This window comes from Coregonus lavaretus, assembly GCF_964263955.1.
Source record: "Coregonus lavaretus genome assembly, chromosome: 23".
Lineage (NCBI taxonomy): Eukaryota > Metazoa > Chordata > Actinopteri > Salmoniformes > Salmonidae > Coregonus > Coregonus lavaretus.
The window spans coordinates 37,410,262-37,437,730 of record NC_140010.1 but is presented as its reverse complement, the minus strand read 5'-3'; the positions used below and the strand labels follow the sequence as shown (position 1 = coordinate 37,437,730).

Below are 27,469 nucleotides of genomic sequence, written 5' to 3'. Positions count from 1 at the left end.
CCCCCATGGGAAACGAACCCACAACCCTGGCGTTGCAAGTGCCATGCTCTACCAACTGAGCTACACAGGGCCTACGATGGCAATGATGGCAGTCTCAGACTAAAGTATGTAGCAAACGACAGAGCAGCAGAATAATTTAGTGTGAGTCATCAGGCTAGACTAAAGTAACACTGACATCTTTTAGGGAGCAATAATGAGGTGACCAATAATGGTTGCAATGGAGAACAGCTGTGCGGGTACTTTTAAGTAGTATTTATATTTTTGACAACTTTTACTTAACTACATTCCTTAAGAAAATATTGTACTTTTTACTCCATACACTTTCCTTGAAACCAAAAGTACTCGTTACAGGAAAACAGTCAAATTCACGCACTTATCAACTGAACATCCCTGGTCATCCCTACTGCCGCTGATCTGGTGGACTCACTAAACACATGCTTGGTTTGTAAATAATGTCTGAATGTTGGTGTGCCCCGGGCTTTCCATAAATAAATAAAACAAGAAAATGGTGCCATCTGGTTTGCTTAATACACTGCTCAAAAAAATTAAGGGGACACTAAAATAACACATCCTAGATCTGAATGAATGAAATAATCTTATTAAATACTTTTTTCTTTACATAGTTGAATGTGCTGACAACAAAATCACACAAAAATTATCAATGGAAATCAAATTTATCAATCCATGGAGGTCTGGATTTGGAGTCACCCTCAAAATTTAAGTGGAAAACCACACTACAGGCTGATCCAACTTTGATGTAATGTCCTTAAAACAAGTCAAAATGAGGCTCAGTAGTGTGTGTGGCCTCCACGTGCCTGTATGACCTCCCTACAACGCCTAGGCATGCTCCTGATGAGGTGGCGGATGGTCTCCTGAGGGATCTCCTCCCAGACCTGGACTAAAGCATCCGCCAACTCCTGGACAGTCTGTGGTGCAATGTGGCGTTGGTGGATGGAGCGATTCATGATGTCCCAGATGTGCTCAATTGGATTCAGGTCTGGGGAACGGGCGGGCCAGTCCATAGCATCAATGCCTTCCTCTTGCAGGAACTGCTGACACACTCCAGCCACATGAGGTCTAGCATTGTTTTGCATTAGGAGGATACCAGGGCCAACCGCACCAGCATATGGTCTCACAAGGGGTCTGAGGATCTCATCTCGGTACCTAATGGCAGTCAGGCTACCTCTGGCGAGCACATGGAGGGCTGTGCGGCCCCCCAAAGAAATGCCACCACACACCATGACTGACCCACCACCAAACCGGTCATGCTGGAGGATGTTGCAGGCAGCAGAACGTTCTCCACGGCGTCTCCAGACTCTGTCACGTCTGTCACATATGCTCAGTGTGAACCTGCTTTCATCTGTGAAGAGCACAGGGTGCCAGTGGCGAATTTGCCAATCTTGGTGTTCTCTGGCAAATGCCAAACGTCCTGCACGGTGTTGGGCTGTAAGCACAACCCCCACCTGTGGACGTCGGGCCCTCATACCACCCTCATGGAGTCTGTTTCTGACCGTTTGAGCAGACACATGCACATTTGTGGCCTGCTGGAGGTCATTTTGCAGGGCTCTGGCAGTGCTCCTCCTTGCACAAAGGCGGAGGTAGCGGTCCTGCTGCTGGGTTGTTGCCCTCCTACGGCCTCCTCCACGTCTCCTGATGTACTGGCCTGTCTCCTGGTAGCGCCTCCATGCTCTGGACACTACGCTGACAGACACAGCAAACCTTCTTGCCACAGCTCGCATTGATGTACCATCCTGGATGAGCTGCACTACCTGAGCCACTTGTGTGGGTTGTAGACTCCGTCTCATGCTACCACTAGAGTGAAATCACCGCCAGCATTCAAAAGTGACCAAAACATCAGCCAGGAAGCATAGGAACTGAGAAGTGGTCTGTGGTCACCACCTGCAAAACCAGTCCTTTATTGGGGGTGTCTTGCTAATTGCCTATAATTTCCACCTGTTGTCTATTCCATTTGCACAACAGCATGTGAAATGTATTGTCAATCAGTGTTGCTTCCTAAGTGGACAGTTTGATTTCACAGAAGTGTGATTGACTTGGAGTTACATTGTGTTGTTTAAGTGTTCCCTTTTTTGAGCAGTGTATAAGGAATTTGAAATTATTTATTATTTTACTTTTGATACTTAAGTATATTTTAGCAATTACATTTACTTTTCATACTTAAGTATATTTTAAACCAAATACTTCTAGACTTTACTCAAGTAGAATTTTACTGGGTAACATTTACTTGAGTCATTTTCTATTAAGGTATCTTTACTTTTACTCATGACAGTTGGGTACTTTTTCCACCAATGCTGATTTGGGCCATCAGTTGATTGACAGATGTAGGCCTACCATAGAACGATAAACTTTCCTTCAGTGTGGATGCGCGCCCACGTTTTATAGCTAGGCTATGTATAATTTGTCAATATACAGTAGTTATACAGTAGTTATGGTCTTTGGTGTGGATGACCTTACTTACTAAGCTGTTATGCGCCGGCTACAGTAGCACAGGCCAACTTTAACCGCTGGACCACACTGACGCCACCAATAATTTATTCTGCCTATTGCTTGCCTTTAACATATAATAAAACTACATAGGCTACTTGAACTGGCGCCCAGTGGACCTGCAGTCTAAGGTACAACGTAGGCAGCTATGGTACTGCATTCTAAATATTTCTTCAGATATTCAAATCCTCCTGCTGATTATTTTCATCCTGCGACGCAAATCTGTAACGCTTTAGCAATGGAGACCTGACCAAGAGGGCAGCGCAATAAAAAGGTTAAGAAGATCAAATAAAACGCTGCTCTTACTGATTATCCAGGAGCAGCACAATCGGGTTCAGCTCTTTCTTTAGTCTGTAGGAAGCTCTAAGTGGGACGATGAAGTTGTACAGTCCATTTCCCGCCGTCTCAGCCGACACAATGATTAGCTTGTTCTTAAAGCTATATGCTTTGGCGTCCTCAAAGTTGTTATGCTGACAACCCTATGCGGAAAATAACATACATTTTTATGTTGTTGTTTTAAAATGTAAAAAAATGTATTTCAATTAAAATGTGGGTCGGTTTCCCGGACATTGATTAAAAAGCAGATTCCCCATTGTGCATGCATTTTAGTTCAGGTCTAGGCTTAATCTATGTCTGGAAACTAGCCTCAATAGTGCCAATGGTTAACATGACTTAATACTACCTAAATTGCTTTAACTGATTAAGTGACATGCATCATTTACCCCTTCCAGTCTGAGGCAACAGTATGGTACTTTCTCCTTCAGTAGATGGCAAAGTGTTGGAGAACTACCGATGTAGGGCAGGTTGGGAGAATAGCCTTTCACATAGCTTCAAATAAACAGACACACAATTCATATTTTACTGTAGAGTATGGATCGCCGATTAAAATTAATAGCCAAACAAATGTCATTATTGTCTCACAAATCATCATCTAATGCAGGTGTTCTCCAATTCCAGTCTGAGAGCTACCAGGTGTGTACGTTTTTGTTCCAGCACTAACCTACCTGAATCAATCAACTATGCATGGTCTTCAGTCTAGAACATACAGGTGTAGGGTCTTAATTTGATGACTCTTTTGTTGCTGAGAATTTTCTTGCACCACAGGAAATGCAGATGAGCTTTGTGATTTACATAAATTAACTGAAAACCCACTCTAACACAAAGTTATATTAACATTATTGCACATGTAACCTACTTTTGGCCAGCTAATAGCCTAACCACTGATAAAGCAACATTATGGACTAAACCAGTGGAGGCTGGTGAGGGGAGGACGTCTCCCCTCACCAGCCTCTACTGGACTAAACGTTCAAATCCTGTTGCTACAGGATTATTTTGCTGTGACAAAATAGGTCTAAATATATCCTGTATCTGTAGTTAATTGAATAATGTGCACACTGTAGCACTCCAGGACCAAAGTTGGAGACCCCTAACTGAAATAACCAAAAGACTTACATCCTCTCTTTTTACCCCATTTTTTTTCATTGGAGAATAAAAAGTAAGACATATTGCATGGTATCAATGTAACAGAGGTAGTAACATGTTTCCTGAAAAAAATGGTTGGCTTACATCCTCTTATAGAAATAATATAAAACATACTCCTCAGTTGATTGGTCCTCCTCGGAGGGCAGGGTCTCGTCCTCTGATTGGTCGCTATAGAGGTCACCTGTGTGCATAGAGGAAGTATCTGGCACCTCTAGCACGGGGCTGATGCTGGGCCTCCTGCTGTTACCCTTAACGTCCTCTGGGGGGAGACAGAGAGTAGGCCCAGAGCGGGGCTTGCAGCCTGTGTCCTGGAGGTCTGTGGCCACAGTGCCTGAACAAGGATACAAAGGAACACAACATTTACAACTATTTATTGTGGGCATTTTTCTGTGTCTGTCTTACAAGTCATTCATAATATTTCAGAAAAATACCAATTGTAGTTCAATAATGCAGAATAATCGATGACTATATATACCAATATCCACACTGGCACACTATACTTGCCCAATACATTACTCACTTGTTAGTATACTTCATCACTTCATACTACGTAGTACACACGTTTTGATATTGGAATAGAGCTCATATTACTGACCCATGCTGGTGATGGCACTGTGGACAGGCAGGCAAGGCCAGCTGACCATCCTCTCCCTCTTAAAGGTTGAGTTCTCCTCCTTGGTGATGTTGATGTAGAAGCAGGTGTCATTGGGGCTCATCCTGAACTGGGGCCCGGGGTTCAGCAGGATGCTCTTACTGTCCTCCCGGCACACCCCGATCAGACACACACCATACCTGAGGACAGAGATCGAGGTTTAGAGTTAGCTCACACAGAGTGGAGGTACAGAGGGGAAATAACAGAGGGAGAGATGTCTGTTCAACGCCTATTTGACTGGGCAACTGAGTTTTTCCTGACCACATGATGAGACCAGAGTGTTTGCTAAGGTTTTCCAGGTATGGTCATGAGGAGTCGCTTGAAGTGTAAGAGGAATTGGAGATGGAGGAATGCAGTGCTGAGGCAGAGGGCTCGTAGAGAGGACGACTGGCTACTATTCTGAACTTTGTGTGGTGAGCTTTCTGACGCCCAGAGCTGCCGACGCATTGCCCAAATGGGTGCTTCACAGAGTGGAAGAGGAGAAGTCCAGTGGCTATATGACTCGTGCTGGTTCCCGGACTTGCCCTCTACAAGATAATCAGCAGACTCCATCACCATCATTTACCATCCTCTGACCAGCTCCCTCCGCTCAAGCCATCAACTGACCCTCTCCATCTGCAGAGGATGCAGCTTTCAAAGACTTGGCCTCTATTGGTTGACCTGACATATTTCTTTTTTGTTTGTTTTGTGCTTATGAAGTGCTTTGAGATTTCTGTTATGAAAAGTGCTATAGAAGTTTAATACATTATTATTATGATTATTATGATTATTATTATTATGTGGTCAAATCCCTACCCTTTGACCTACATTTTGTCACCTGTATTAGAATATTCATAAATAGGGCTGGTTTTAAATGTGTCGGATCAGTGCTATTTTCAGTCAAATATTTTGTTGATGTTTATTGTATACCTGGTGTGTTATACCTAATAGCTACCCGGACTATCTGCATTGACCCTTTATGCGCGAATTTTATTTTACTCATCACATATACGCTGCTGCTACTGTTTATTATCTATCCTGTTGCCTAGTCACTTTATTCCTAGTTATATGTACATATCTACCTTAATTACCTCGTACCCCTGCACATCGACTCGGTACTGGTACCCCGTGTATATAGCGAAGTTATCATTACTCATTGTGTATTTATTATTCTGTGTTATTACTTTTCTATTATTTCTCTATTTTCTTTCTCTCTGCATTGTTGGAAGGGCCCATAAGTAAGCATTTCACTGTTAGTCTACACCTGTTGTTTAACAAGCATGTGACGAATAAAATGTGATTTTATTTGTTGGTTAAAAGTGTTTATTGAGCATTTAAGCACACATATCCGTCCCCATCCATGGATACAACTGAAATAGCACAGTAAATCTAACCATTGGAACCGGGATCACAAGAAAATGTGGTAATCTGTCAGTAGGGCTGTTTAATGGCAAGTCTGTGACCCTTGACCCTAGGACCCCCCCTAAGACGTATTGGTGTTTTCTACTTACTTCTTATGTGAGTGGAAGGAGGTGTAGGTGAAGCTTTTCCCCATGTACTCCGAGAAGATGATGCTGTCTCTCATGGCGATGTTATAGACCTCGTTCCCGGAACACTTGCCATAGGTCCTGTGCCACTGCTCTGGAGACTGCTGCCCCTCCCTGAAGCACATAGAGTAATGAAGAGGGTATTCATAGTCTAGGCTTTCGCAGTATGCATTTTTTTCCATTTGCAGACTTGGTGGGTAGAGTAAAGACTTGGGTAGAGACTTGGTGGGTTGGTGGGTTGCCTACTGTAGATCTTCTGGAGTGTACACCATTGAGGTGTTGACTAGATATGAGGGTGGAGGGTGGTTGTGTACTTACAGACCCTGTGAAGTGTGGACCAGTAGTGTTATAAGGGTGGAGGTCGCTGGACAGATGCAGTTCAGGGCCAACATGGCATACTTTAATTCCTCCTCACACACAACATGATCTAAGGCAATGGAGATTAATAAGATTTGATTACGTTTTACGTATTACTGAGATGGGACTCAATGAGACTAACCTGAATACATAGAGAAAATATAAATACAAAAACTAGAGAAGGAAGGGTTAACCCATTATTGGGGCCACAATTCAGGATATTCCAGAAAATGTATGCCAAGATCCCAAATCATCTAAACAAATGTTTCTTAACAATACATTAATCTGTCTTTACCTGCAAATTTCACATGGAATTTATTCTCTGGCTTTAGAATCTGGACATAAATGGGGCACTTTGGAGCGAAATCCTTCACAGCCCAAGCTCGCAGTATTGTCTGATGGTCCTTAAGAGGCAAACAAGACAACAAAAACACATCAGAGATACATTTGTTTGAGCTGTTTTATGTTCCATTGCTTTATGCACTGCACCGTGGTTATAACACTGGCGCCTAAAAACAATGGGTGACCAAGCATTCTGCGGTCTCGTCCCCCGGCTCTGGAACGAGCTCCCGCTCCACCTCTGCATGCCCCAGATCACCACTGCCTTTAAGTCTGAGCTCAATAACCACTTCTTTAAACTGGCTTTCGCTTATTGTGATCTATTTTGTGTTGTCTTTTGTTGGTCCTATACGTTAGTTTTAAGTTCTATTGTTTTGTCCTTGTCGCCTCCTTATTCTGTTGTGTATCTTGTATAGTACTAGCTACTAGATAGCTACTATCTTTCAATTTTTCGCCTGTTTTTAGCTCTTTTATTAAAGCATTTTTATTTTAATGGTTGCTTTCAATGTAAAGATCTTTGGGATTTACTTCTATAAATGAAAAGCGCTCTACAAATGCTATTTATTATTATTATTATTATTATTATTATTATTAGGTATGTTTATGTCAGATGTCATACAAAGCTTGAGCAATACAAAGTCCCTCTGTACCTTGTATAAGTACTTGTCCTATTATAAGTGATACTCTTGCCGGTATGTATCATAGTATTGTCAGCTCAATTTGCAATAAAACGTGCCATGCTATGATTTTTTATCATAACATGCTAACTGGATTTACTAACTAACTGGATTTATGTCAACTCCATCAGACACCATAAAAGGCATTTCATTTTTACAGTGTTTAAAGGCTTTGATTGTTTAATTCGAACATTCAATTATTGAAATATGTTATACAAATCTCCAAACTTCTTTTTGTTTTGTTTTATAGCACTATTAAATGCTCGAGGGCTAATTTAATTAGCATTTTGGGATGTGTTTCTCGATTTATACTAAACAAAAATATAAACGTGTTGGTCCCATGTTTCATGAGCTGAAAATAAAAGAGCTGAAATAAAAGATCACAGAAATGTTCCATACGCACAAAAAGCTTACTTCTCTCAAATGTTGTGCACAAATATGTTTACATCACTGTTAGTGAGCATTTCTCCTTTGCCAAGATAAACCATCCACCTGACAGGTGTGACATATCAAGAAGCTGATTAAACAGCATGATCATTATACAGGTGCACCTTGTGCTGGGGACAATAAAAGGCTACTCCACAGATGTCTCAAGTTTTGAGGGAGTGTGCAATTGGCATGCTGACTGCAGGAATGTCCACCAAAGCTGTTGCCAGAGAATGTAATGTTAATTTCTCTACCATAAGCCACCTCCAACGTCATTTTAGAGAATTTGGAAGTAGGTCCAACCGGCCTTACAACCGCAGACCACAATTAACCACACCAGCTCAGGACCTCCACATCCAGCTTCTTCACCAGCGGTTTGCTGATGTCAACGTTGTGAACAGAGTGCCCCATGGTGACGGTGGGGTTATGGTATGGGCAGGTATAAGCTACAAACAATGAACACAATTGCATTTTATCGATGGCAGTTTGAATGCACAGAGAAACCGTAACGAGATCCTGAGGCCCATTGTCGTGCCATTCATTCACTGCCATCACCTCATGTTTCAGCATGATAACGCACAGCCCTATGTCTTAAGGATCTATACACAATTCCTGGAAGCTGAAAATGTTCCAGTTCTTCAATGGCCTGCATACTCACCAGACATGTCACCCATGGAGCATGTTTAGGATGCTCTGGATCGATGTGTATGACAGCATGTTCCAGTTCCTGCCAATATCCAGCAACTTCACATACCCATTGAAGAGGAGTGGGACAACATTCCAAAGGCCACAATCAACAGCTTGATCAACTCTATGCAAAGGAGATGGGTCTCGCTGCATGAGGCAGATGGTTGTCACACCAGATACTGACTGCTTTTCTGATCCACGCCCATACCTTTTTTTGTGACTAACAGGTGCATATCTGTATTTCCAGTCATGTGAAATCCATAGATTAGGGCCTAATGAATTTATTTCAATTGACTGATTTCCTCATATGAACTGCAAGTCAGTAAAATCTTTGAAATTGTTGCATGTTGCGTTTATATTTTTGTTCAGTATAGAACATACAACCTAGCACAGCAAATACTTCAATTGTTTAAGCATATGTTGCAGAACAGTGATTCAAATATTATTTCAGAATATTGACAAAAAAAGTCAACTATTGACAGAGTTGACAAGCCACTGACGGAATTGTCAACAGATACTCAAAACAGACATATTTGTGCCTCTAAAAATAAAGGTTCAATACAAACATTTGTTTAATATGGGAAATTATTCATTTGAAAATTCCCAATAAAAACATACACATTCTATCAGATTAGTCAGCACGCATTAGACAAAAATTTGTTGATGTTGAGTTGATGTTTTACAGAGTTGACAAAAATGTCATTTTTCTTCTTCATTCAAGTGATATATGACTTATTGACTCTAAAAACCTAATTAAAGGTAACATATTTGAACCATAATTCCTATTCTATCTTAATCTATCAGGCAGATGGAGTTGACAGTTTATGGTTGATACGATGGTGATTCCAATATTGTTTGTTTAAATCTATCAAAAGTAGAGAACTTTACAGACCATAAGTGGTCTTGTTGCACTAAATGTAATGAGGACATGAATAAGGGGTCCTTATGGTATAGCTGACCTTGCTCATTCTGGATTAATTTATGATTTTAGACAAATTTGACAGAGTTCACCAAATCTCTGGACACATCTTTTAGGAATCACAGTTTTGAGATAAATATTATTTAAAGTCACAGAGGGCTATTGCAAGAAAAAATATATAAAACAATTATTATAACTATGCTAACTAGTAGTAACCTTTAGCATATGGTTTGCTAGTGCCCATTCAGGTATGTATTGACCTAATCTAACACAAAAGCCTGGTGGGCTGGTCACTCCTTAGGCCAGTGGGCTGGTCTCTTGGTCCCAGTCTGCCCCTGATTTAACACTTGTTGTAGTGGTAATAGTAGCAAATGTACGTACTGCGGCGGTGCGGTCCACCTCACAGCGACTGCTTAGGATGAAACAAGCCTCTGCATTATCCAGTCTGGAAAAGAAGGACACCCATTCAAAACTAAGTGGTTACATCTCAATACTCTACAGTGGCTTCCTCTCATCTCCTCTCCAACTGTATACCAACCCACACTCATCTTAAAACATAAGAGAGGTGAAAGGCAAGCAATATGGTGGATACCCATTGCCTATCCACTATTGTTTTTTACCAGTCCAGCTCTTCCACATCAGTGCAGTTGAAGGAAAGGAGACTAAAGACCCAAAGAGAGGAAACTATTTAAGCGGATTGAGACGCAGCCCTTAGTGTTGGTAACTCACTTGGCCCGTATGAGGTCCTGGTCTTTGAGGGCTGACCCCTGGAGGTAGATGACACGCTGGGACCATAGGGGGATCTGGAGGACCCGGCGAACCTGGGGGTCCATCTCTGTCGGACACAGGATGATGACGTAGTAGTCCTGGATGGGGAGGAACACAGAGGAACAGCCTGGGTCGTGTTCATTAGGCACCAAATGGACGAAAACGGACTGAAACAGGGAGGGACTACCTGGACTTGTCCAAAAAGAAATGCAAATTTCTGTTGCAAAGTGTTTTAAAACCTTTCCTGACGCGTGCCTGAATGAACAAGACTCAAGTATACACGCACGCACACACTGTCACGCCCTGGCTCTGGGACTCTGTTATGTTGAGCCAGGGTGGGTTGTTTCTATGTGTTTTGTGTGCTAGGTTGTTTATCTAGTTCATTTGTTTCTATGTTGGCCGGTGTGGTTCTCAATCAGAGGCAACGTGAATCAGCTGTTGCTTGTTGTCTCTGATTGGGAACCATACTTAGGTAGACTGTTTTGCCACAGTGTTTGTGGGATCTTGTTCTGTGTATGGTTTGTGTCTGTAAACCAAGGACTTCACGTATCGTTTTGTTGTTTTGTGTTGTGTGCAAAGTACTAATTATAAAGTATGTACGCATATCACGCTGCGCCTTGGTCCACTCTGTATGATGATCGTGACACACACACACCAACTCATTCACCTACACACACGCACGCACGTACAAACACACACACACACACACACACCTGCAGCCCGGGGTGGGCGTAGAACTCATTGAGGAAGTCCATCAGGAGGTCTATCTTGAGGGAGCTGACACACAGCACCACATGTTTCTCCGTCTGGGCCCGGTGGCGGCTGTAGTTCCCCCCCGACTTCTGTCTCTCCATCCACAGGTAGGCTAGCTGTTCAAACTGACAAATAGCACCCAGCACAGGCACACCTTACTAATACTGCTCATGTTGCGCAAAACACATTCTCAAATCATTCAAATAGGCTAAATACATGGCTAAATGCATACAGTTCACCCAATCCAACACATGTTGTAATATAGAGTAAAGCATTTATATTTTATCACTCTTTTCTTCCATCCTGGTCCTATAGAGCTACAGTGTGCATTGTTTTCTCCAGCCCAGTACTAACACACCTGATTCATATCATCAACTAATCATCAAGTTAGGTGTGTTAGTACAGCTAGCTGGGACATAAGCCTGCATACCCTGTGGATCTCCAGGACTAGTAGTAGAAAAAATATGCTTCAACAGAATATTGAAATTGTGTCCATAAAAAAGGCCAGAGTAAATGTCAGTTACTGTCTTCATTAAGGCAATCTGTTTACAATGGCAGAACAGCAGCAGTATGGATACTTTTGGCCTACCAATGCATCTACAATGCCTCGAACATGATTATGCCCTTTCTAGTTCAGCTGACTCCCTACTCGCATGTGTTCTATCGATTTGGCATTTCCTAGATGTCCGAACATTAGTCCAGTTGATTTCCCTTTAGCAAACAGATGGGAGTGTGGTAATTTTGTCTGTGTGTCTTATTGTGTCTCTGTCTGTCTGTCTGTCTGTCTGTCTGTCTGTCTGTCTGTCTGTCTGTCTGTCTGTATGTGCGGTGCAATGTATGTGTGTGTTCTTGGCCGACTTTCTCACCTGAATGGGCAGCACCACAAGGGCCACTGAGATCATAATGATCACCAGCAGCTTGGAGGGCCACACGTTGGGTGTGACGTCGCCGTAGCCCACCGTGGAGAACGTGACAACACAGAAGTACCAGGAGTCGAACAACGTCAGATTCTTGCCCGCCCGCTCCAGGTGCTGGATGCCACAGATACTACCAGGGATACAGGAAAGCAGTAACACAGGGGTTGTGAAGGGAGTGGTGTCATTGCATCATTTGGGGACAGTTTACCAGACACAGATTAAGCCAAGTCTTTGATTTATCAGGATTTTCATTTTAGGTTCTCCATTGAGTTTGTGTTTTAGTCCAGTACTAGACTTAATCTGTGTTCGGGAAATTTGCCCTTGGTGTCTACACTGAAACATGAAGTAGGGCCAAGAGATTTTCCAGACCACATGACCCAACCAGGAAAAACACTGGGTCTTTTAACTAAGGCAGATGGTCAAGAAAAACTAGTGGTACTACACATAGGGCCAGTTTTCTGGACAGAGATTACATTTACTCCTTGACTAAAAAGCACTTTCAATGGAAATTCTCATTGAGCTTTTTGGATCAGGACTAAACTTAATCTGTCTCTGGGAAACTGGCCCATAAGGTTTTAGTCGAGAAGAAACATAAACCTACAAGCCAACTGAACTTCCCATAGCCAGACATATATCCTCAAATCTCTTTGTAACATACACTATTGTTAATGATGATCGATATACTGTATGTCGTCAAATATATCTGTGGATGTATTTATTAACAGAAATGCTCTGCATATTGTGGAAATGTATTTTTGCAATTCTTGAATGAATACATAGCATGCATCCTATCTGTTTTTTTTGTTGAATGTTGTGGTCAGTCATGTATTGACATTGGAAGTAGCTTAACCTGTGATCGCACTGGTCCAGTAAATAGATTAGTAAAACTTGGCCACTGAATGAGTGTGCTCTATTCTGTGGACTTATTGGATTTTGTAGGGGAATGATTACATGGAGTAATGTCGTCATTCCAGTAAACCTGCATTTACCAGCTAGGACCTTAAGAGGAATATTCTGTCTACAAAGACATCCTACACAGCACATCTAAATCATCTATAACATATATGTTGTTTTGAGAAATGATAACTGATGGACTACCAGACAAGGGTGTGTGACCATCATCAGCCTTCACCATGAGTATCACTTTATGACCATAAAGGGACAGAGAAAAAAACTACGCACACACACACACACACACGTACACACACACGCACATTATGGGCAGGGCAGCAAATGGCAGAACTAAGATCACTTAGCGGCCATTAACCCAAGGCAATCAGCTCAGATGAGACAGAGCCCACAGGAAACTCAGAAGAGCTGTTAGTATTGCTTTCACTATCAGCCATTGATAACCAGAGTCTCTTTTGTGTACAAGTACATCTACTTTACAAATAATAGCATCCCATATGGAAAAACATAAATCTAAAATATATTTTTAGATCAATTTTTTTATGATACATGTGAAAGATTTAAAATTGGCCAAATAATGTATTCAATATATATATATATTTAATAGATTTTAAATACATTCCAACATATATTACGGAATTGATTTAAAACGTATATATACATGTATTTCAAATGTATATCACAATATATGTAAAATGCATCGGGAAATGAATTTTATGTATTTCAAAATATAGTACAGTCTTTCATGTGACAAATAAACAAACATACTTGACGAGAGCATTGGAACCAACGTCCAACGAGCAGAACTTAACGTGTACTTGGTCGTTCCACGAAATGACACTCTTTTGCATCCCTTTGATATGTTAAGTAGAAATTATGGACCAATATTGAATTTTAAAAGCCTGGACCACATGGAAAATTCAATACATCTGATTATCAATATGAATAAAGACTTACTAAAATGCCAAAATTCAACATTTTGAAATGTCCCTCCGTAAACCTTCTGTGACACACACACAAACACACACACACACGCACATTATGGGCAGGGCAGCAAATGAGATCACTTAGCGGTCATTACCCCAAGGCAATCAGCTCAGATGAGACAGTCATTTTACATTACATTTTACATTTTAGTCATTTAGCAGACGCTCTTATCCAGAGCGACTTACAGTTAGTGAATACATATTTTTTTATACTGGCCCCCCGTGGGAATTGAACCCACAACCCTGGCGTTGCAAACGCCATGCTGTATCAACTGAGCTACATCCCTGCCGGCCATTTCCTCCCCTACCCTGGACGAATTGTGCGCCGCCCATGAGTCTCCCGGTCGCGGCCGGCTGCGACAGAGCCTGGATTCGAACCAGGATCTCTAGTGGCACAGTTAGCACTGCGATGCAGTGCCTTAGATGTTTTTCAGCAGCAGCGACTGGGAGACTAGTCAGGATCGAGGGAAAGATGAACGGAGCAAAGTACAGAGAGATCCTTGATGAAAACCTGCTCGAAAAGAGCACTCAGGACCTCAGACTGGGGCGAAGGTTCACCTTCCAACAGGACAACGACCCTAAGCACACAGCCAAGACAATGCAGGAGTGGCCTTGAGACAAGTCTCTGAATGTTCTTGAGTGACCCAGCCAGAGCCCGGACTTGAACCCGATTGAACATCTCTGGTGAGATCTGAAAATAGCTGTGTAGTGATGCTCCCCATCCAACCTGACAGAGCTTGAGAGGATCTGCAGAGAAGAATGGGATAAACTCCCCAAATACAGATGTGCCAAGCTTGTAGTGTCATACCCAAGAAGACTCGAGGCTATAATCGCTGCCAAAGGTGCTTCAACAAAGTAATGAGTAAAGGGTCTGAATACTTATGTAAATGTGATATTCCGTTTTTATTTTAAATTTGCAAATATTTAAAAATAATCTGTTTCATGTGATTAGTGATTCATTTACGTCTGTCCCTCAGACATAAGTATTCAGACCCTTTGCTATGAGACTCGAAATTGAGCTCAGGTGCATCCTGTTTCAATTGATCATCCTTGAGAGGTTTCTTTAACTAGATTGGAGTCCACCTTTGGTAAATTCAATTGATATGACATGATTTGGAAAGGCACACACTATCACGTATCAGGATATGACCCAGATGCAGACACGGGAGGTGGATAGTACAGTTCTCAGATGATTTATTATAAACACGGGGCAGGCAAAGGGCAGGTCGAGGGCAAGCAGAGGTTCGGGATCAGGTCAGATTCAGGCAGGTACAGGACGGCAGGCAGGCTCGGGGTCAGGGCAGGCAGAATGGTCAGAACCAGGAAAAACTAGGAAACAGAACTTGAGACACAGGAAGACAGGAAAGAACGCTGGTAAGACCTGACAAGACAAGACAAGACTAACTGACAACAGACAAACAGAGAACACAGGAAACAGGAGACAAAGGGCTGTGAGACATAGATTTAATCCTAGACACATGAAAAGTGGGATGCATACGGAGGGCACAGGGCAACAGAAAATGAACAGCAGAGGGGCTAAGGATCTTGGAGATGGGGAAAGGGCCGATAAAACAGGGGGACAGTTTGCGGGATTCTACCCGGAGGGGCAGATCCAGAGTGGACAGCCATACCCTCTGCCCGAGACAATAACGGGGAGCCGGGGTACGGTGGCAGTCCACCTGTCATCAATACCTGGAGGTGGTCTTGAGAAGAGCCGACTGGGCTCTCTTCCAGGTATGGCGACAGCAGCGGACGAACATCTGGGCTGAGGGTATGCTGACCTCTTCCTCTTGCTCCGGGAAGAGCGGGGGCTGATATCCCAGGGATACTCAAAAGGTGAGAGACCAGTGGCTGAGCAAGGGAGGGTGTTGCAGGCGTACTCTACCCACAAGAGCTGCTGGCTCCAGGTGGTGATATTGGCAGAGACCAGGCAGCAAAGAGTCGTCTCCAGGTCCTGATTGGTTTGCTTCAACTGGCCGATAGACTGGGGGTGGAACCCGGAGGACAGGCTGGCCGACGACCCAATGAGCATGCAGAACGCCTTCCAGAACTGGGACGAGACCTGAGGACCCCGGTCGGAGACCATGTCCACCGGAAGTCCATGGATCCGGAAGACGTGCTGCACCATGAGCTGGGCCGTCTCCTTGGCTGAGGGTAGCTTGGGGAGAGGGATGAGGTGGGCAGCTTTGGAAAACCAGGCCACCATGGTAAGGATAACCGTGTTGCCATCAGACGGGGAGAGACCAGTGACGAAGTCCAGGGATATATGTCACCAGGGACAGTGAGGGATGGAAAGTGGTTGAAGGAGGCCTGCCAGAGCTTGCCGAGGAGTCTTATTCTGGGCACACACGGTGCAGGCTGCGACGAACGCGGAGACGTCAGGAACCATGGTGGGTCATCCAAAAATGTTGTCGTACAAAGGCCAGGGTCCGATGGGAGCCAGGATGGCAGGCCAGTCGAGAGGAATGAGCCCATTCCAGAACCGAGGAATGGGCAGAGTCCGGGACAAACATCCGGTTAGCCCCACCCCCTTGACCAAGAAGGAGAGTGATGGAGTGCTGCATCAGATGACCTGGCCTCTACAGTCACCCTATCTCAACCCAATTGAGATGGTTTGGGATGAGTTGGACCGCATAGTGAAGGAAAAGCAGCCAACAAGTGCTCAGCATATGTGGGAACTCCTTCAAGACTGCTGGAAAAGTATTCCAGGTGAAGCTGGTTGAGAGAATGCCAAGAGTGTGCAAAGCTGTCATCAAGGCAAAGGGTGGCTAATTTGAAGAATATAAAATATATTTTGGTTACTACATGATTCCATATGTGTTCTTTCATAGTTTTGATGTCTTCACTATTATTCTACAATGTAGAAAATAGTAAACATAAAGAAAAACCCTTGAATGAGTAGGTGTGTCCAAACTTTTGACTGGTACTGTATGTGTTATGAATGACCAAAGTTGTCTGACTTTATAGTAAGTACAGTGTCATATTATAAAAGGCATTTATGTATGTATTATAAATGACTGAATGTGTGACTTAGGTCGCTTGCTGAAATAATTGTTCCTGTCTTGAGTTTGGTCTAATACACTGTAGCTTGAATCCTGTCTAAAAACACCAGATTTGACTCTGGGGGATATACAATGAAATCAATGTGTATTTTTCACCATGTAAGGCAGTAGTTCCCAAACTGAGGGGTCGGCAGGGGGAAATGACCGAACAGAACAGCCAGGTCTTGAGCAGGACAGAAAGAAAGATATCACGTTTTGGTGAAGGTCACTAGTTGGTTTGTCTCAATCAGAAGCAATGTATGCCACAGCACAAGAACAGTAACAGCTTTTATTGTGAGAGAAGATGATAAGAACATAAGTATTGCGTTCACATTCTTCCAAGCTTCTTGAGCAAACATTTAACATAGAATACACAAAAAACATAAAGCAAGTGCTTCTTTGTATTTTGAGGCACTATGCCTTTTTAGGGCATTTAAGCTCCAACTCCTCTCCTAATGTACAAAAAAATCTTTGGATTATGTAATTGTAGATACATTGGAGAAAGACTGCCACTTAAATAAAATCTTGCTTTCAAGTGCCCCTCTCTGCTGCACACAGCCAGCTTCCATTGCCCTTGTCACATGGATGATTTAACTAGTAATTACCATTTGGAAGGCCGTTCAAGTGGAGTTTTTGCAGATGTGTTAAATTCCTACTTCCAACTTGGTTACGAACGCACCATAACACCACTAACCATCCACGTTATAGACATATAATACCACTCATTGGAAGCACAAGACCTATACCTACACTTTGACATATTGTGGAGCATTAAATGATGTACAGTTTTTGTTTAAAGTTATAAAAAGACAAACAGATATATTTTTATTATTTAATTAAGCTCAAGATAGGCACTTACTATAGTTTTTTTTAATCTCTTGAGATGGGAAAACTAGTTTTGTAATAAATTGAACATGTGCTCTTTATGACAGAATGTTAAAATTAGGTGAGATCAAAATGATTTATTTTACTCACCATCACAAATTAAATTACAGTGCCTTCGGAAAGAATTCAGACCACTTGACTTTTTCCACATTTTGTTACAATACAGCCTTATTCTAAAATGTATTAAATAAATAAAAATCCTCAGCAATCTACAAACAATACTCCATAACGACAAAGTGAAAACACGTTTTTTGAAATGTTTGCAAATGTATAAAAAATATATTTAAAAATACCTTATTTACATAACTTTTCAGAACCTTTGCTATGAGACTCGAAATTGAGCTCAGGTGAATCCTGTTTCCATTGATCATTCGGAAAGTATTCAGACCCCTTGACTTTTTCCACATTTTGTTACGTTACAGCCTTATTCTATAATTTATTAAATTGTTTTTCCCTATCATTAATCTACACACAATACCCCATAATGACAAAGCAAAAACTGGTTTTTAGAAATGTTTGCAAATGTATTACCAAAAAAAAACAGAAATATCACATGTACATACACTACCAGTCAAAGGGTTGGACACACCTACTCATTTAAGGGTTTTTCTTTATTTGTACTATTTTCTACTTTGTAGAATAATAGTGAAGACATAAAAACTATGAAATAACACATATGGAATTATGTAGTAACCAAAAAAGTGTTAAACAAATCAAATTATATTTTATATTTGAGATTCTTCAAATAGCCCCCCTTTGCCTTGATGACAGCTTTGCAAAATCTTGGCATTCTCTCAATCAGCTTCACCTGGAATGCTTTTAAGAGTCTTGAAGGAGTTCCCACATATGCTGAGCATTTGTTGGCTGCTTTTCCTACACCCTGCCATCCGACTCATCCCAAACCATCTCAGTTGGGTTGAGGTCGGGGTATTGTGGAGGCCAGGTCATCTGATGCAGCACTCCATCACTCTCCTTGGTTAAATAGCCCTTACACAGCCTGGGGGTGTGTTGGGACATTGTCCTGTTGAAAAACAAATGATAGTCCCACTAAGCCCAAACCAGATGGGATGGCGTATCACTGCAGAATGCTGTGGTAGCCATGCTGGATAAGTGTGCCTTGAATTCTAAATAAATCAGAGACAATGTCACCAGCAAAGCACCCACACACCATAACACCTCCTCCTCCATGCTTTACGGTGGGAAATACACATGCAGAGATCATCCGTTCACCCACACCGCGTCTCACAAAGACACGGCGGTTGGAACAAAAAATCTCACATTTGAACTCCAGACCAAAGGACACATTTCCACCGGTCTAATGTCCATTGCTCGTGTTTCTTGGCCCAAGCAAGTCTCTTCTTCTTATTGGTGTCCTTTAGTAGTTGTTTCTTTGCAGCAATACGACCATGAAGGCCTGATCCACACAGTCTCCTCTGAACAGTTGATGTTGAGATGTGTCTGTTACTTGAACTCTGTGAAGCATTTATTTGGGCTGCAATTTCTGAGGCTGGTAACTCTAATGAACTTATCCTCATCAGCAGAAGTAACTCTGGGTCTTCCTTTCCTGTGGCGGGCCTCATGAGAGCCAGTTTCATCATAGTGCTTGATGGATTTTGCGACTGCACTTGAAGAAACTTTAAAAGTTATTGAATTGTTCAATATTGAATGACCTTCATGTCTTGAAGTAATGATGGACTGTCGTTTCTCTTTGCTTATTTGAGCTGTTCTTGCCATAATATGGACTTGGTCTTTCACCAAATAGGGCTATCTTCTGTATACCACCCCTACCTTGTCACAACACAACTGATTGGCTCAAACGCATTAAGGAAAGAAATTCCACAAATTAACTTTTAACAAGGCACACCTGTTAATTGAAATGCATTCCAGGTGACTACCTCATGAAGCTGGTTGAGAGAATTCCAATAGTATGCAAAGCTGTCATCAAGGCAAAGGGTGGCTATTTGAACAATCTCAAATATAAAATATATGTTGATTTGTTTAACACTTTTATGGATACTACATGGTTCCATATGTGTTATTTCATAGTTTTGATTTATTCACTATTATTCTACAATGTAAAAAATAGTACAAATAAAGAAAAACCCTTGAATGAGTAGGTGTGTCCAAACTTCTGACTGGTACTGTAGTTCAATCAATGATTTTTCCACCTGATTTCAACAAAATTACGTTGAACCAACGTGGAATAGACATCTGTGCCCAGTGGGATATTTCATATTCTAGGCAATGTGAATAAACACAGTGAAATACTGTCTGTTGAGTGCAGGGTTCGTTCTTTGGAATATGTGCCTTCAACTTTCATTAAAAAATTCATTTTTTCAGGATGTAGTAGTAATTGCTGCCACTACCTTGCTTTTGTGGCATCGCACACATTACATTAATGGTCTTGTGGCAGTCAACAGGAAGCCAGATATTGAGGGAATTATTCCGAGGTAATTTACATTGTAATGCCATTTACCCACAGAGTGCACTGGAGAAAATAGGTCCCAGAGCTGTACACTTGGTAACCCAGAAATATGATGTCAGACGTGATGCATTAGTTGCAAGTGACTGTAAGTGCTTGAAGCTCTGAGGTGGAAAACCACAGATAATGACCAGCAATTCAATCTGGGCTGATCCTGTAAGACCCTATTGGATGTGGGAGAGGTGGTCCAAAGCAGGGTGCTTTGCCTCCTCCATCCACTTATTGAGTTAGCCTGAGAGGACATGCCAAATTGCTAAGTGCTAACATTTTTTTTTTTACATTTGTAAATTTTTAGTCATTTAGCAGACGCTCTTATCCAGAGCGACTTACAGTTAGTGAATGCATACTTTTTTTTTTCTCATACTGGCCCCCCGTGGGAATCGAACCCACAACCCTGCCGTTGCAAGCGCCATTCTCTACCAACTGAGCTACACGGGACATATTTTTTGCTGTTGTTTATCGTCGTTTCTGAAACTAACCGTTTGCTTAATTTACATTGGTTTTCGAAGTGCCCATGTTTGGGATGCAGACTGCAATTTACAAGTGCACACACATGCAAGAACACGCACACACTCACCAAGTGAATATGAGGCAGAAGAGGGTGGAGATGAGAATGAGCACCTGGTTGGAGATGGCAGACTGTGTTCGCTGTATGGCACGATGCAGGTCATTCTAGGGGGAAAAGGTCATGGGTGGTTGGTAACCTTTCCACCTCTATCTATTTCTGTAAAGGACTTTTTTTAATCTATTTAATTGATAAATAAGGTAGGTACAAGTAGTTGAGATGGGGAGACAGAACAGAGGGATAGAGCAGTGGCGGGACCGGGGATCAATCCGCTGCCCCAGGTGTAATGTGTGGTCCAGAGGTGGCAGCACTACCGCAACAAGCTGATTCAGCCGTGTCTGAGTTGAGGCAGATTAACACTCACAATCATGTTCTCCAAGGCATGCTTGGCCAACCAGCAGTTCAGGAACACAGGGATGAAGAGGTTCCGTAGAGGGAGCCACATGGTCTGAAACAGCACAGAGATCGTTATAGGCCATCCCGTCTACAGAAGCCCAAAACATTCCTGACAATGTTGCCAGTTACAAAAAGATAGGCTGTCACAATGTTTCAGCAACGTAGCTGTGTTAGCTGGGGTGCCTCTGGTCATGGTACTCTCGGGGACAAAACATACTACTAGGAGTTTGTAGGTACGTACAGTATATGATGTGACTTAAAACATCTTTAAAATCCCAGTAAAAACCACATACAATTTAGAATTCAGCCATGTTCATGTAGAGTGTTTTCATTAGCTGTGACTATTGGATGAGACAATAATAGCCATAATAGCCCTGCCATAGCATTGTGTTTCGCTAGAGTCCAGGGCCCATATTAACGTCTCGGAGCGGGAGTGCTGATCTAGGATCAGGTCCCCCCCCCCCCCTTAATTATTATTTAACAGGCAAAACTGATCCTAGGCCCTATTAGAGTGTGTTAACTCTTACGGTGAGCAGGAAAGGCACTGTGTTCACCATCTCCAGGATGAACGTCAACCGAATGATCTGCTCCCAAATGTTGCCCTGAGGACAAAGTAGAGTGCTTTTCCTGTTTCACAATCTATTGACTTTATATATAGATATACAGATTGATGTTGTGTATTGAGTAGTGATATTGATATGACTGTAGAATAGACATTACTATGAATGTTTCCTTAGATTGAGTGACATCCTATGGAGTGGGATGGTACTTACCTTGTAACTCAGGTAAGTCAATAGAATAGTTTCAAAAAGACAGATAACTGCCACAGACACCTGTTGAAGAAATAGAAGTATGGATAGACTCTTTGTTTTCATCAAGTCTTATAAAAAAAAAACAGTTTCACATCATTGGGAAGCAGGTTAACTGAGAATAGAAACGACAAACAGTAGTAATTGCATAGTGCCCATGTATGCAGTAGTTAGCAAACACAACTACAAGTTAATAAATTATGAAGGAAATTTGTTGGCAGAAATTTCACCTGTAACGCCCATATGGGAAGACTTCGTTCAACCCATATTATGGGAGACCTGGTGGGGAAAAAAGCTGTGTGTTAGTTCACAACTGGAGATTGAGATGTAGAGAGATATTTGAATCATGTCCAGAGAATGACTAGTGATCAGTGGTGTGTAGAAAATAACTAATTGGTTGTGCTTGATGTTGGATTAAAGAGTCCCTGAAAACAATATATAATCTAAGACCAAGTTTGGGAAAACCCCTTGACAAAGTAGGATAATGTTTCTGTTCAGTATTGTACCCTACTATGAGGGTAAATTTAGGGGCACTGGTGTAGGGTTGAGCCATGAAACCACAAACAGGCTTTAGAAAAGGCTAACAGCTAAAAGCAGTGGATGGCTGTCCTATTGCTTGGAGTCATCGTGGTGTGTTATAGCGTCCACCTGCTGGGTTCAGGTGGCTGTTTGTGCCAATACAACATGTAGAATTGTTGGGAAATAACTGGAAAATGGCGGCCAATATTCTGGTCAGAAGCACGTTGTTCTGGTATGTTTCCTCTCTAAGTGAGGGTGTCTTGATGCATTGTTGCCAGGTAATATTAATATTATTAGGTCGATGTCTGGATATGCTTCTCTTTAATTTAACACTCGATTCGATAAGAGTAGATAGAGTAAATACTCACCAGTCAATCTTAAAAAATATGTATGTTTGATTGGGGCATCCCCAGCTGTAGAGAGAAAAGATATGTCCAACTATTTAACAAAATGCACAATAATATTGAAGAAAATGTAATGAAATTAAATGAAATGTTATTTGCCACATGCGCCGAATACAACAGGTATTCACCTTACAGTGAAATGCTTACTTACAAGCCCTTAACCAACAATGCAGTTTTAAGTTAAGTAAAAAATAGATAAGTAAAGTAAAGAGCAGCAGTAAAATAAAATAACAGTAGGGAGGCTATATACAGGGGGTATCGGTACAGAGGCAATGTGCCAGTTAGTTCTACAGTCATATTTCAAAACAAGGACAACGGCAAGTAAACTGACTGTACCTACCTCATCCTTTTATCAAAACTGAGTACAATGTCACCCAACTCTTATTTGCTTATGTTTCCAGATTAGATTAATGTATTGTAAAAGCATTTACATTTACAAAGCTTACATAAGTAACCCAATTGAAGCTACACTGATGAAAATGTAAGAGCGCAGATCAAATAGCGACTCAACAGATGCAGGTTACAATGCTTTCTGTCCACCAGCATTATATAGTCCACCCACACAGACATGGCCAGAGAGGAAGAGGCGAAGCAACAGGGTTTACTCAAAATCCTAAAATCTTTCCACGTTAAGCAGATCATTAATTATTAAGCAAGTGAGGAGTTTTTGCATGGGGGACAACGAGTGTTGAATTTTGTCAAGTTAAAAATGTATTTCTATTTTGATATGTGAGGCTTATTTGATCTAATAGAAGTTTCTTAATGCTTAGGTTGTTACGAGTGTACTGATATAAGTGGGATGGACGTGACATCCCGGCAACTTTTAGAAAAAAACACTTTATATCGGAGTTGTTGAAATTCGAGACGGTCTATGTATATTCATGAGGCTAGCACAGCATCTCACTCGTCATTGAATACAGGCAGTTGAAGTGAATATCCCTCATCAAATAAAATAAAAAAATAGTTAAAGTTTCAAGTTGTATTAGTTGTATGTACAGGATACACATGGTACACACCGTCCAATGAAATGATTAATTGCAGGTTCCATCTCACATAGCATAAGCATAATACAGGAAGGAACAATTTATAGTCCAATTTTTTGTGGGAAAGTGGGATTGGGGGATAAGTGTTTAAATTGTGCAGTTATAGCAATCATAATACAAGTCTGGTAGCAGCAGTTGTGATTATGTGTGTGTGTGTGTGTGTTTGTGTGTGTGGATGTGCATGTGTGTGTGTGTGTGTGTGTGTGTAGATGTGTGCGCGAGTGAGTGAGTGCATGTGTGCTAAAATGCAACGAATCAGAGCAGGTGGACAGTCTAGTTCAGGTGTTCAGCAGTCTGATGGCTTGTAGATAGAAACTGTCTGAGCCTGTTGGTATCAGACCTCATGCTCCGATACCGTCTGCCCGACAGTAAGGGAGTGAACAGCTCATGGCTGGGGTGTGTGGGGGTTCTTGATGATGCTGCGGGCCTTCCTCAGGCCGCCATTCCAACAAATCTCATTTTTAGGGTGGAGACACAAGCGTCTCGTCATTATATCTATATCTCTAACATGGCTATGCTGTCCTTGATAGAGCTACAACAGTGTTTCCCAAATCCGGTCCTCCAGTACCCCCAACAGCACATGAGGATGAGGACCACACTACATGTCATTGCGTGACTCCACGTTTACTTCCATATGATGGTTATTATATCAATATTTGTACATAAAGGCGTTTCCACCGCCATTTCTCGCATAACTAATTATACCGACACAAAAAGATCCCACCATGTCGAATGAACAAATTGTCTGTCAGCATTATAAAGGTGTACCGGCATTTTCTGTTCCCATCAGACCGGTTGTGACTTTTTTCATGCGTCAGGTAATTCATCCGCATGAAATGGTTGGATGGAAACCTGGTTAGTGAGACATTTTCCATGGCATGGTTTTGGTACTGTTAATGACTAATAGTTTCCACATTTTCTACTGATGATCCCTTGTTTCTTCTCTGAGAATTACTGTACCTTGAGGGCCATCTTTAGAGGCTGTTGTCAAATTGTAGTCATAAAAATGCAACATTTTTGTGACTATTCAGTAATCACCATGTGGTATCTACATTCGCCTACAAGACATTAAATGACTATCCTTACCAGCCATGTCCTTTGGATGGGTCAGCTGTCAATACGCGACACATGTATAAGACACAGCTCAGGACCTTTAGGGAGAAGTCAAACACTTGTATTCTCAGGCCTGGGAGACAAAGACAGAGAGGTTATAATTTCATACCTAAGGTCAGTACTTCCTCACCATGTGACCTGAACAGGAAAATCTCTGGGCCCCTTGGTTATAACTGGTTCAACAATTTGCCATTTGTTACAGATGCAACGGGTGTATTTTTTACTGTCTCTTTAAAATAAAGTACAAATAAGATGTATTAGATGGATAGTAACAGCATATAGTGTAGTTCAGCTGTGACTACATAGTTAAAAAACATTACTTACTTGATCTTTGGTTTTTGATGAAGAACAGTTTAAGTCTCTCTTTGAAAGTACTTTCATTGGCATAAAATTCGACTTGCACCCTTAAAATAAAAGAGAAATATAAATAGTTTCTATAAATAAAATTAATAATGACATATTTACTAAGCATTTGCACATGGGCAAGGCTGGGTATTAAACAAGGATTCCACAGGTGCAAACTCTTAAATAATATTACTATTTGACCCTGGACTGTGTAGGCCTATCATAGTCTCATTCCTTTGTTATGCAAGCACCATGATACTGTAGGCCTTAATAAAAATGTTAAACCAATTTTAAGGGGTGCCATTAGATTTTAAGGTGTACCATTAAAATAGTCATTCTCTTTCCTCGCCAACTACAATTTGCAAAACAGAAAATCACATCAGAAAATCTGTTATTATTGTATTGAAAAAGAAAAATGATAGCCAAAATGTTTTTAGAAATCCACCGACCTTAAATTTAGTACTAGCTACAACAAAGTTAAACCGCATGATAATGATTAAAACATTTTTTTGTATCTAAAAGTGTCAAACAAACTCAACCTACCTGTCATCGTCTTGTAAATTCTGGTCCCCGAGGAGTAAGTCCCTGAATCTATACCTCGGGGGAAGATGGGGTACTTCGCTCTCCAAATCAACCATAGTTCTCCTTAGCTGTAGCTACATCAGTTGCGTGTGCGGGTGCGACTAGACTCCCAAAGTCCAATTGCATCATTAAGCTCTTGCGACGTTGTGCATGTGTTATCTCACTGTCAGCATCATCCAAAGCACACATCGCAGTCATTGGAGTCGTTGGGTTATTGGTGATAATGATTAGGCTAATAATGATGATTTCAATATTTACTTCAACAAAAGTATGTGGACACCCCTTCAAATGAGTGGATTCGGCTATTTCAGCCACACCCGTTGCTGACAGGTGTATAAAATCGAGCACACAGCCATGCAATCTCCATAGACAAACATTGGCAGTAGAATGGCCTTACTGAAGAGCTCAGTGACTCTCAACGTGGCACCGTCATTTTCCAACATGTCAGCTCGTCACATTTTGGCCATGCCATGCTGCCCTGGTCAACTGTAAGTGCTGTTATTGTGAAGTGGAAATGTCCAGGAGCAACAATGGCTCAGCCGCGAAGTGGTAGGCCACACAAGCCCACCGAACAGGACCGGCGAGTGCTGAAGCATGTAGTGCGTAAAAATCGTCTGTCCTCGGTTGCAACACTCACTACCGAGTTCCAAACGGCCTCTGGAAGCAACGTCAGCACAAGAACTGTTCATCGGGAGCTTCATGAAATGGGTTTCCATGGCCGAGCAGCTGCACACAAGCCTAAGATCACCATGCGCAATGCCAAGCGTTGGCTGGACTGGTGTAAAGCTCACCGCCATTGGATTCTGGAGTAGTGGAAACGTGTTCGCTGGAGTGATGAATCACGCTTCACCATCTGGCAGTCCGACGGACGAATCTGAGTTTGGCAGATGCCAGGAGAACGCTACCTGCCCCAATGCATAGTGCCAACTGTAAAGTTTGGTGGAGGAGGAATAATGGTCTGGGGCTGTTTTTCATGGTTCGGGCTAGGCCCCTTAGTTCCAGTGAAGGGAAATCTTAACGCTACAGTATACAACGACATTCCAGATGATTCTGTGCTTCCAACTTTGTGGTAACAGTTTGGGGAAGGCCATTTCCTGTTTCAGCATGACAATGCCCCCGTGCACAAAGCGAGGTTCATACAGAAATGGTTTGTCAAGATCGGTGTGGAAGAACTTGACTGGCCTGCACAGAGCCCTGACCTCATCCCCATTGAACACCTTGAGGATGAATTGGAACGCCGACTGCTAGCCAGGCCTAATTGCCCAACATCAGTGCCCGACCTCACTAATGCTCTTGTGGCTGAATGGAAGCAAGTCCCCGCAGCAATGTTCCAACATCTAGTGGAAAGCCTTCCCAGAAGAGTGGAGGCTGTTATAGCAGCAAAG

The 27,469-nt window shown here is 42.0% G+C and overlaps 1 protein-coding gene across 1 annotated transcript in view; it reads right to left on the bottom strand.

The window, feature by feature from the left end:
• LOC311150512 (potassium channel subfamily T member 2-like) overlaps window positions 1–26,140 on the bottom strand; it is a gene marked incomplete at both ends in the record, with an annotated part of 60,771 nt that extends 34,631 nt beyond the window's left edge. Inside the window, 20 exons of the mRNA XM_084188000.1 lie at window positions 2,809–2,981; window positions 3,225–3,330; window positions 4,099–4,315; window positions 4,580–4,776; window positions 6,127–6,276; window positions 6,481–6,589; window positions 6,815–6,923; window positions 9,949–10,012; window positions 10,297–10,433; window positions 11,049–11,213; window positions 11,955–12,135; window positions 20,886–20,980; window positions 21,238–21,321; window positions 21,797–21,871; window positions 22,043–22,123; window positions 22,309–22,357; window positions 22,966–23,010; window positions 25,131–25,230; window positions 25,482–25,561; window positions 26,046–26,140. Coding sequence (XP_084044126.1) covers window positions 2,809–2,981; window positions 3,225–3,330; window positions 4,099–4,315; window positions 4,580–4,776; window positions 6,127–6,276; window positions 6,481–6,589; window positions 6,815–6,923; window positions 9,949–10,012; window positions 10,297–10,433; window positions 11,049–11,213; window positions 11,955–12,135; window positions 20,886–20,980; window positions 21,238–21,321; window positions 21,797–21,871; window positions 22,043–22,123; window positions 22,309–22,357; window positions 22,966–23,010; window positions 25,131–25,230; window positions 25,482–25,561; window positions 26,046–26,140 — 2,312 coding nt within the window. The remainder of the gene's footprint in view (window positions 1–2,808; window positions 2,982–3,224; window positions 3,331–4,098; window positions 4,316–4,579; window positions 4,777–6,126; window positions 6,277–6,480; window positions 6,590–6,814; window positions 6,924–9,948; window positions 10,013–10,296; window positions 10,434–11,048; window positions 11,214–11,954; window positions 12,136–20,885; window positions 20,981–21,237; window positions 21,322–21,796; window positions 21,872–22,042; window positions 22,124–22,308; window positions 22,358–22,965; window positions 23,011–25,130; window positions 25,231–25,481; window positions 25,562–26,045) is intronic.
• Between the last annotated feature and the right edge of the window lie 1,329 nt (window positions 26,141–27,469).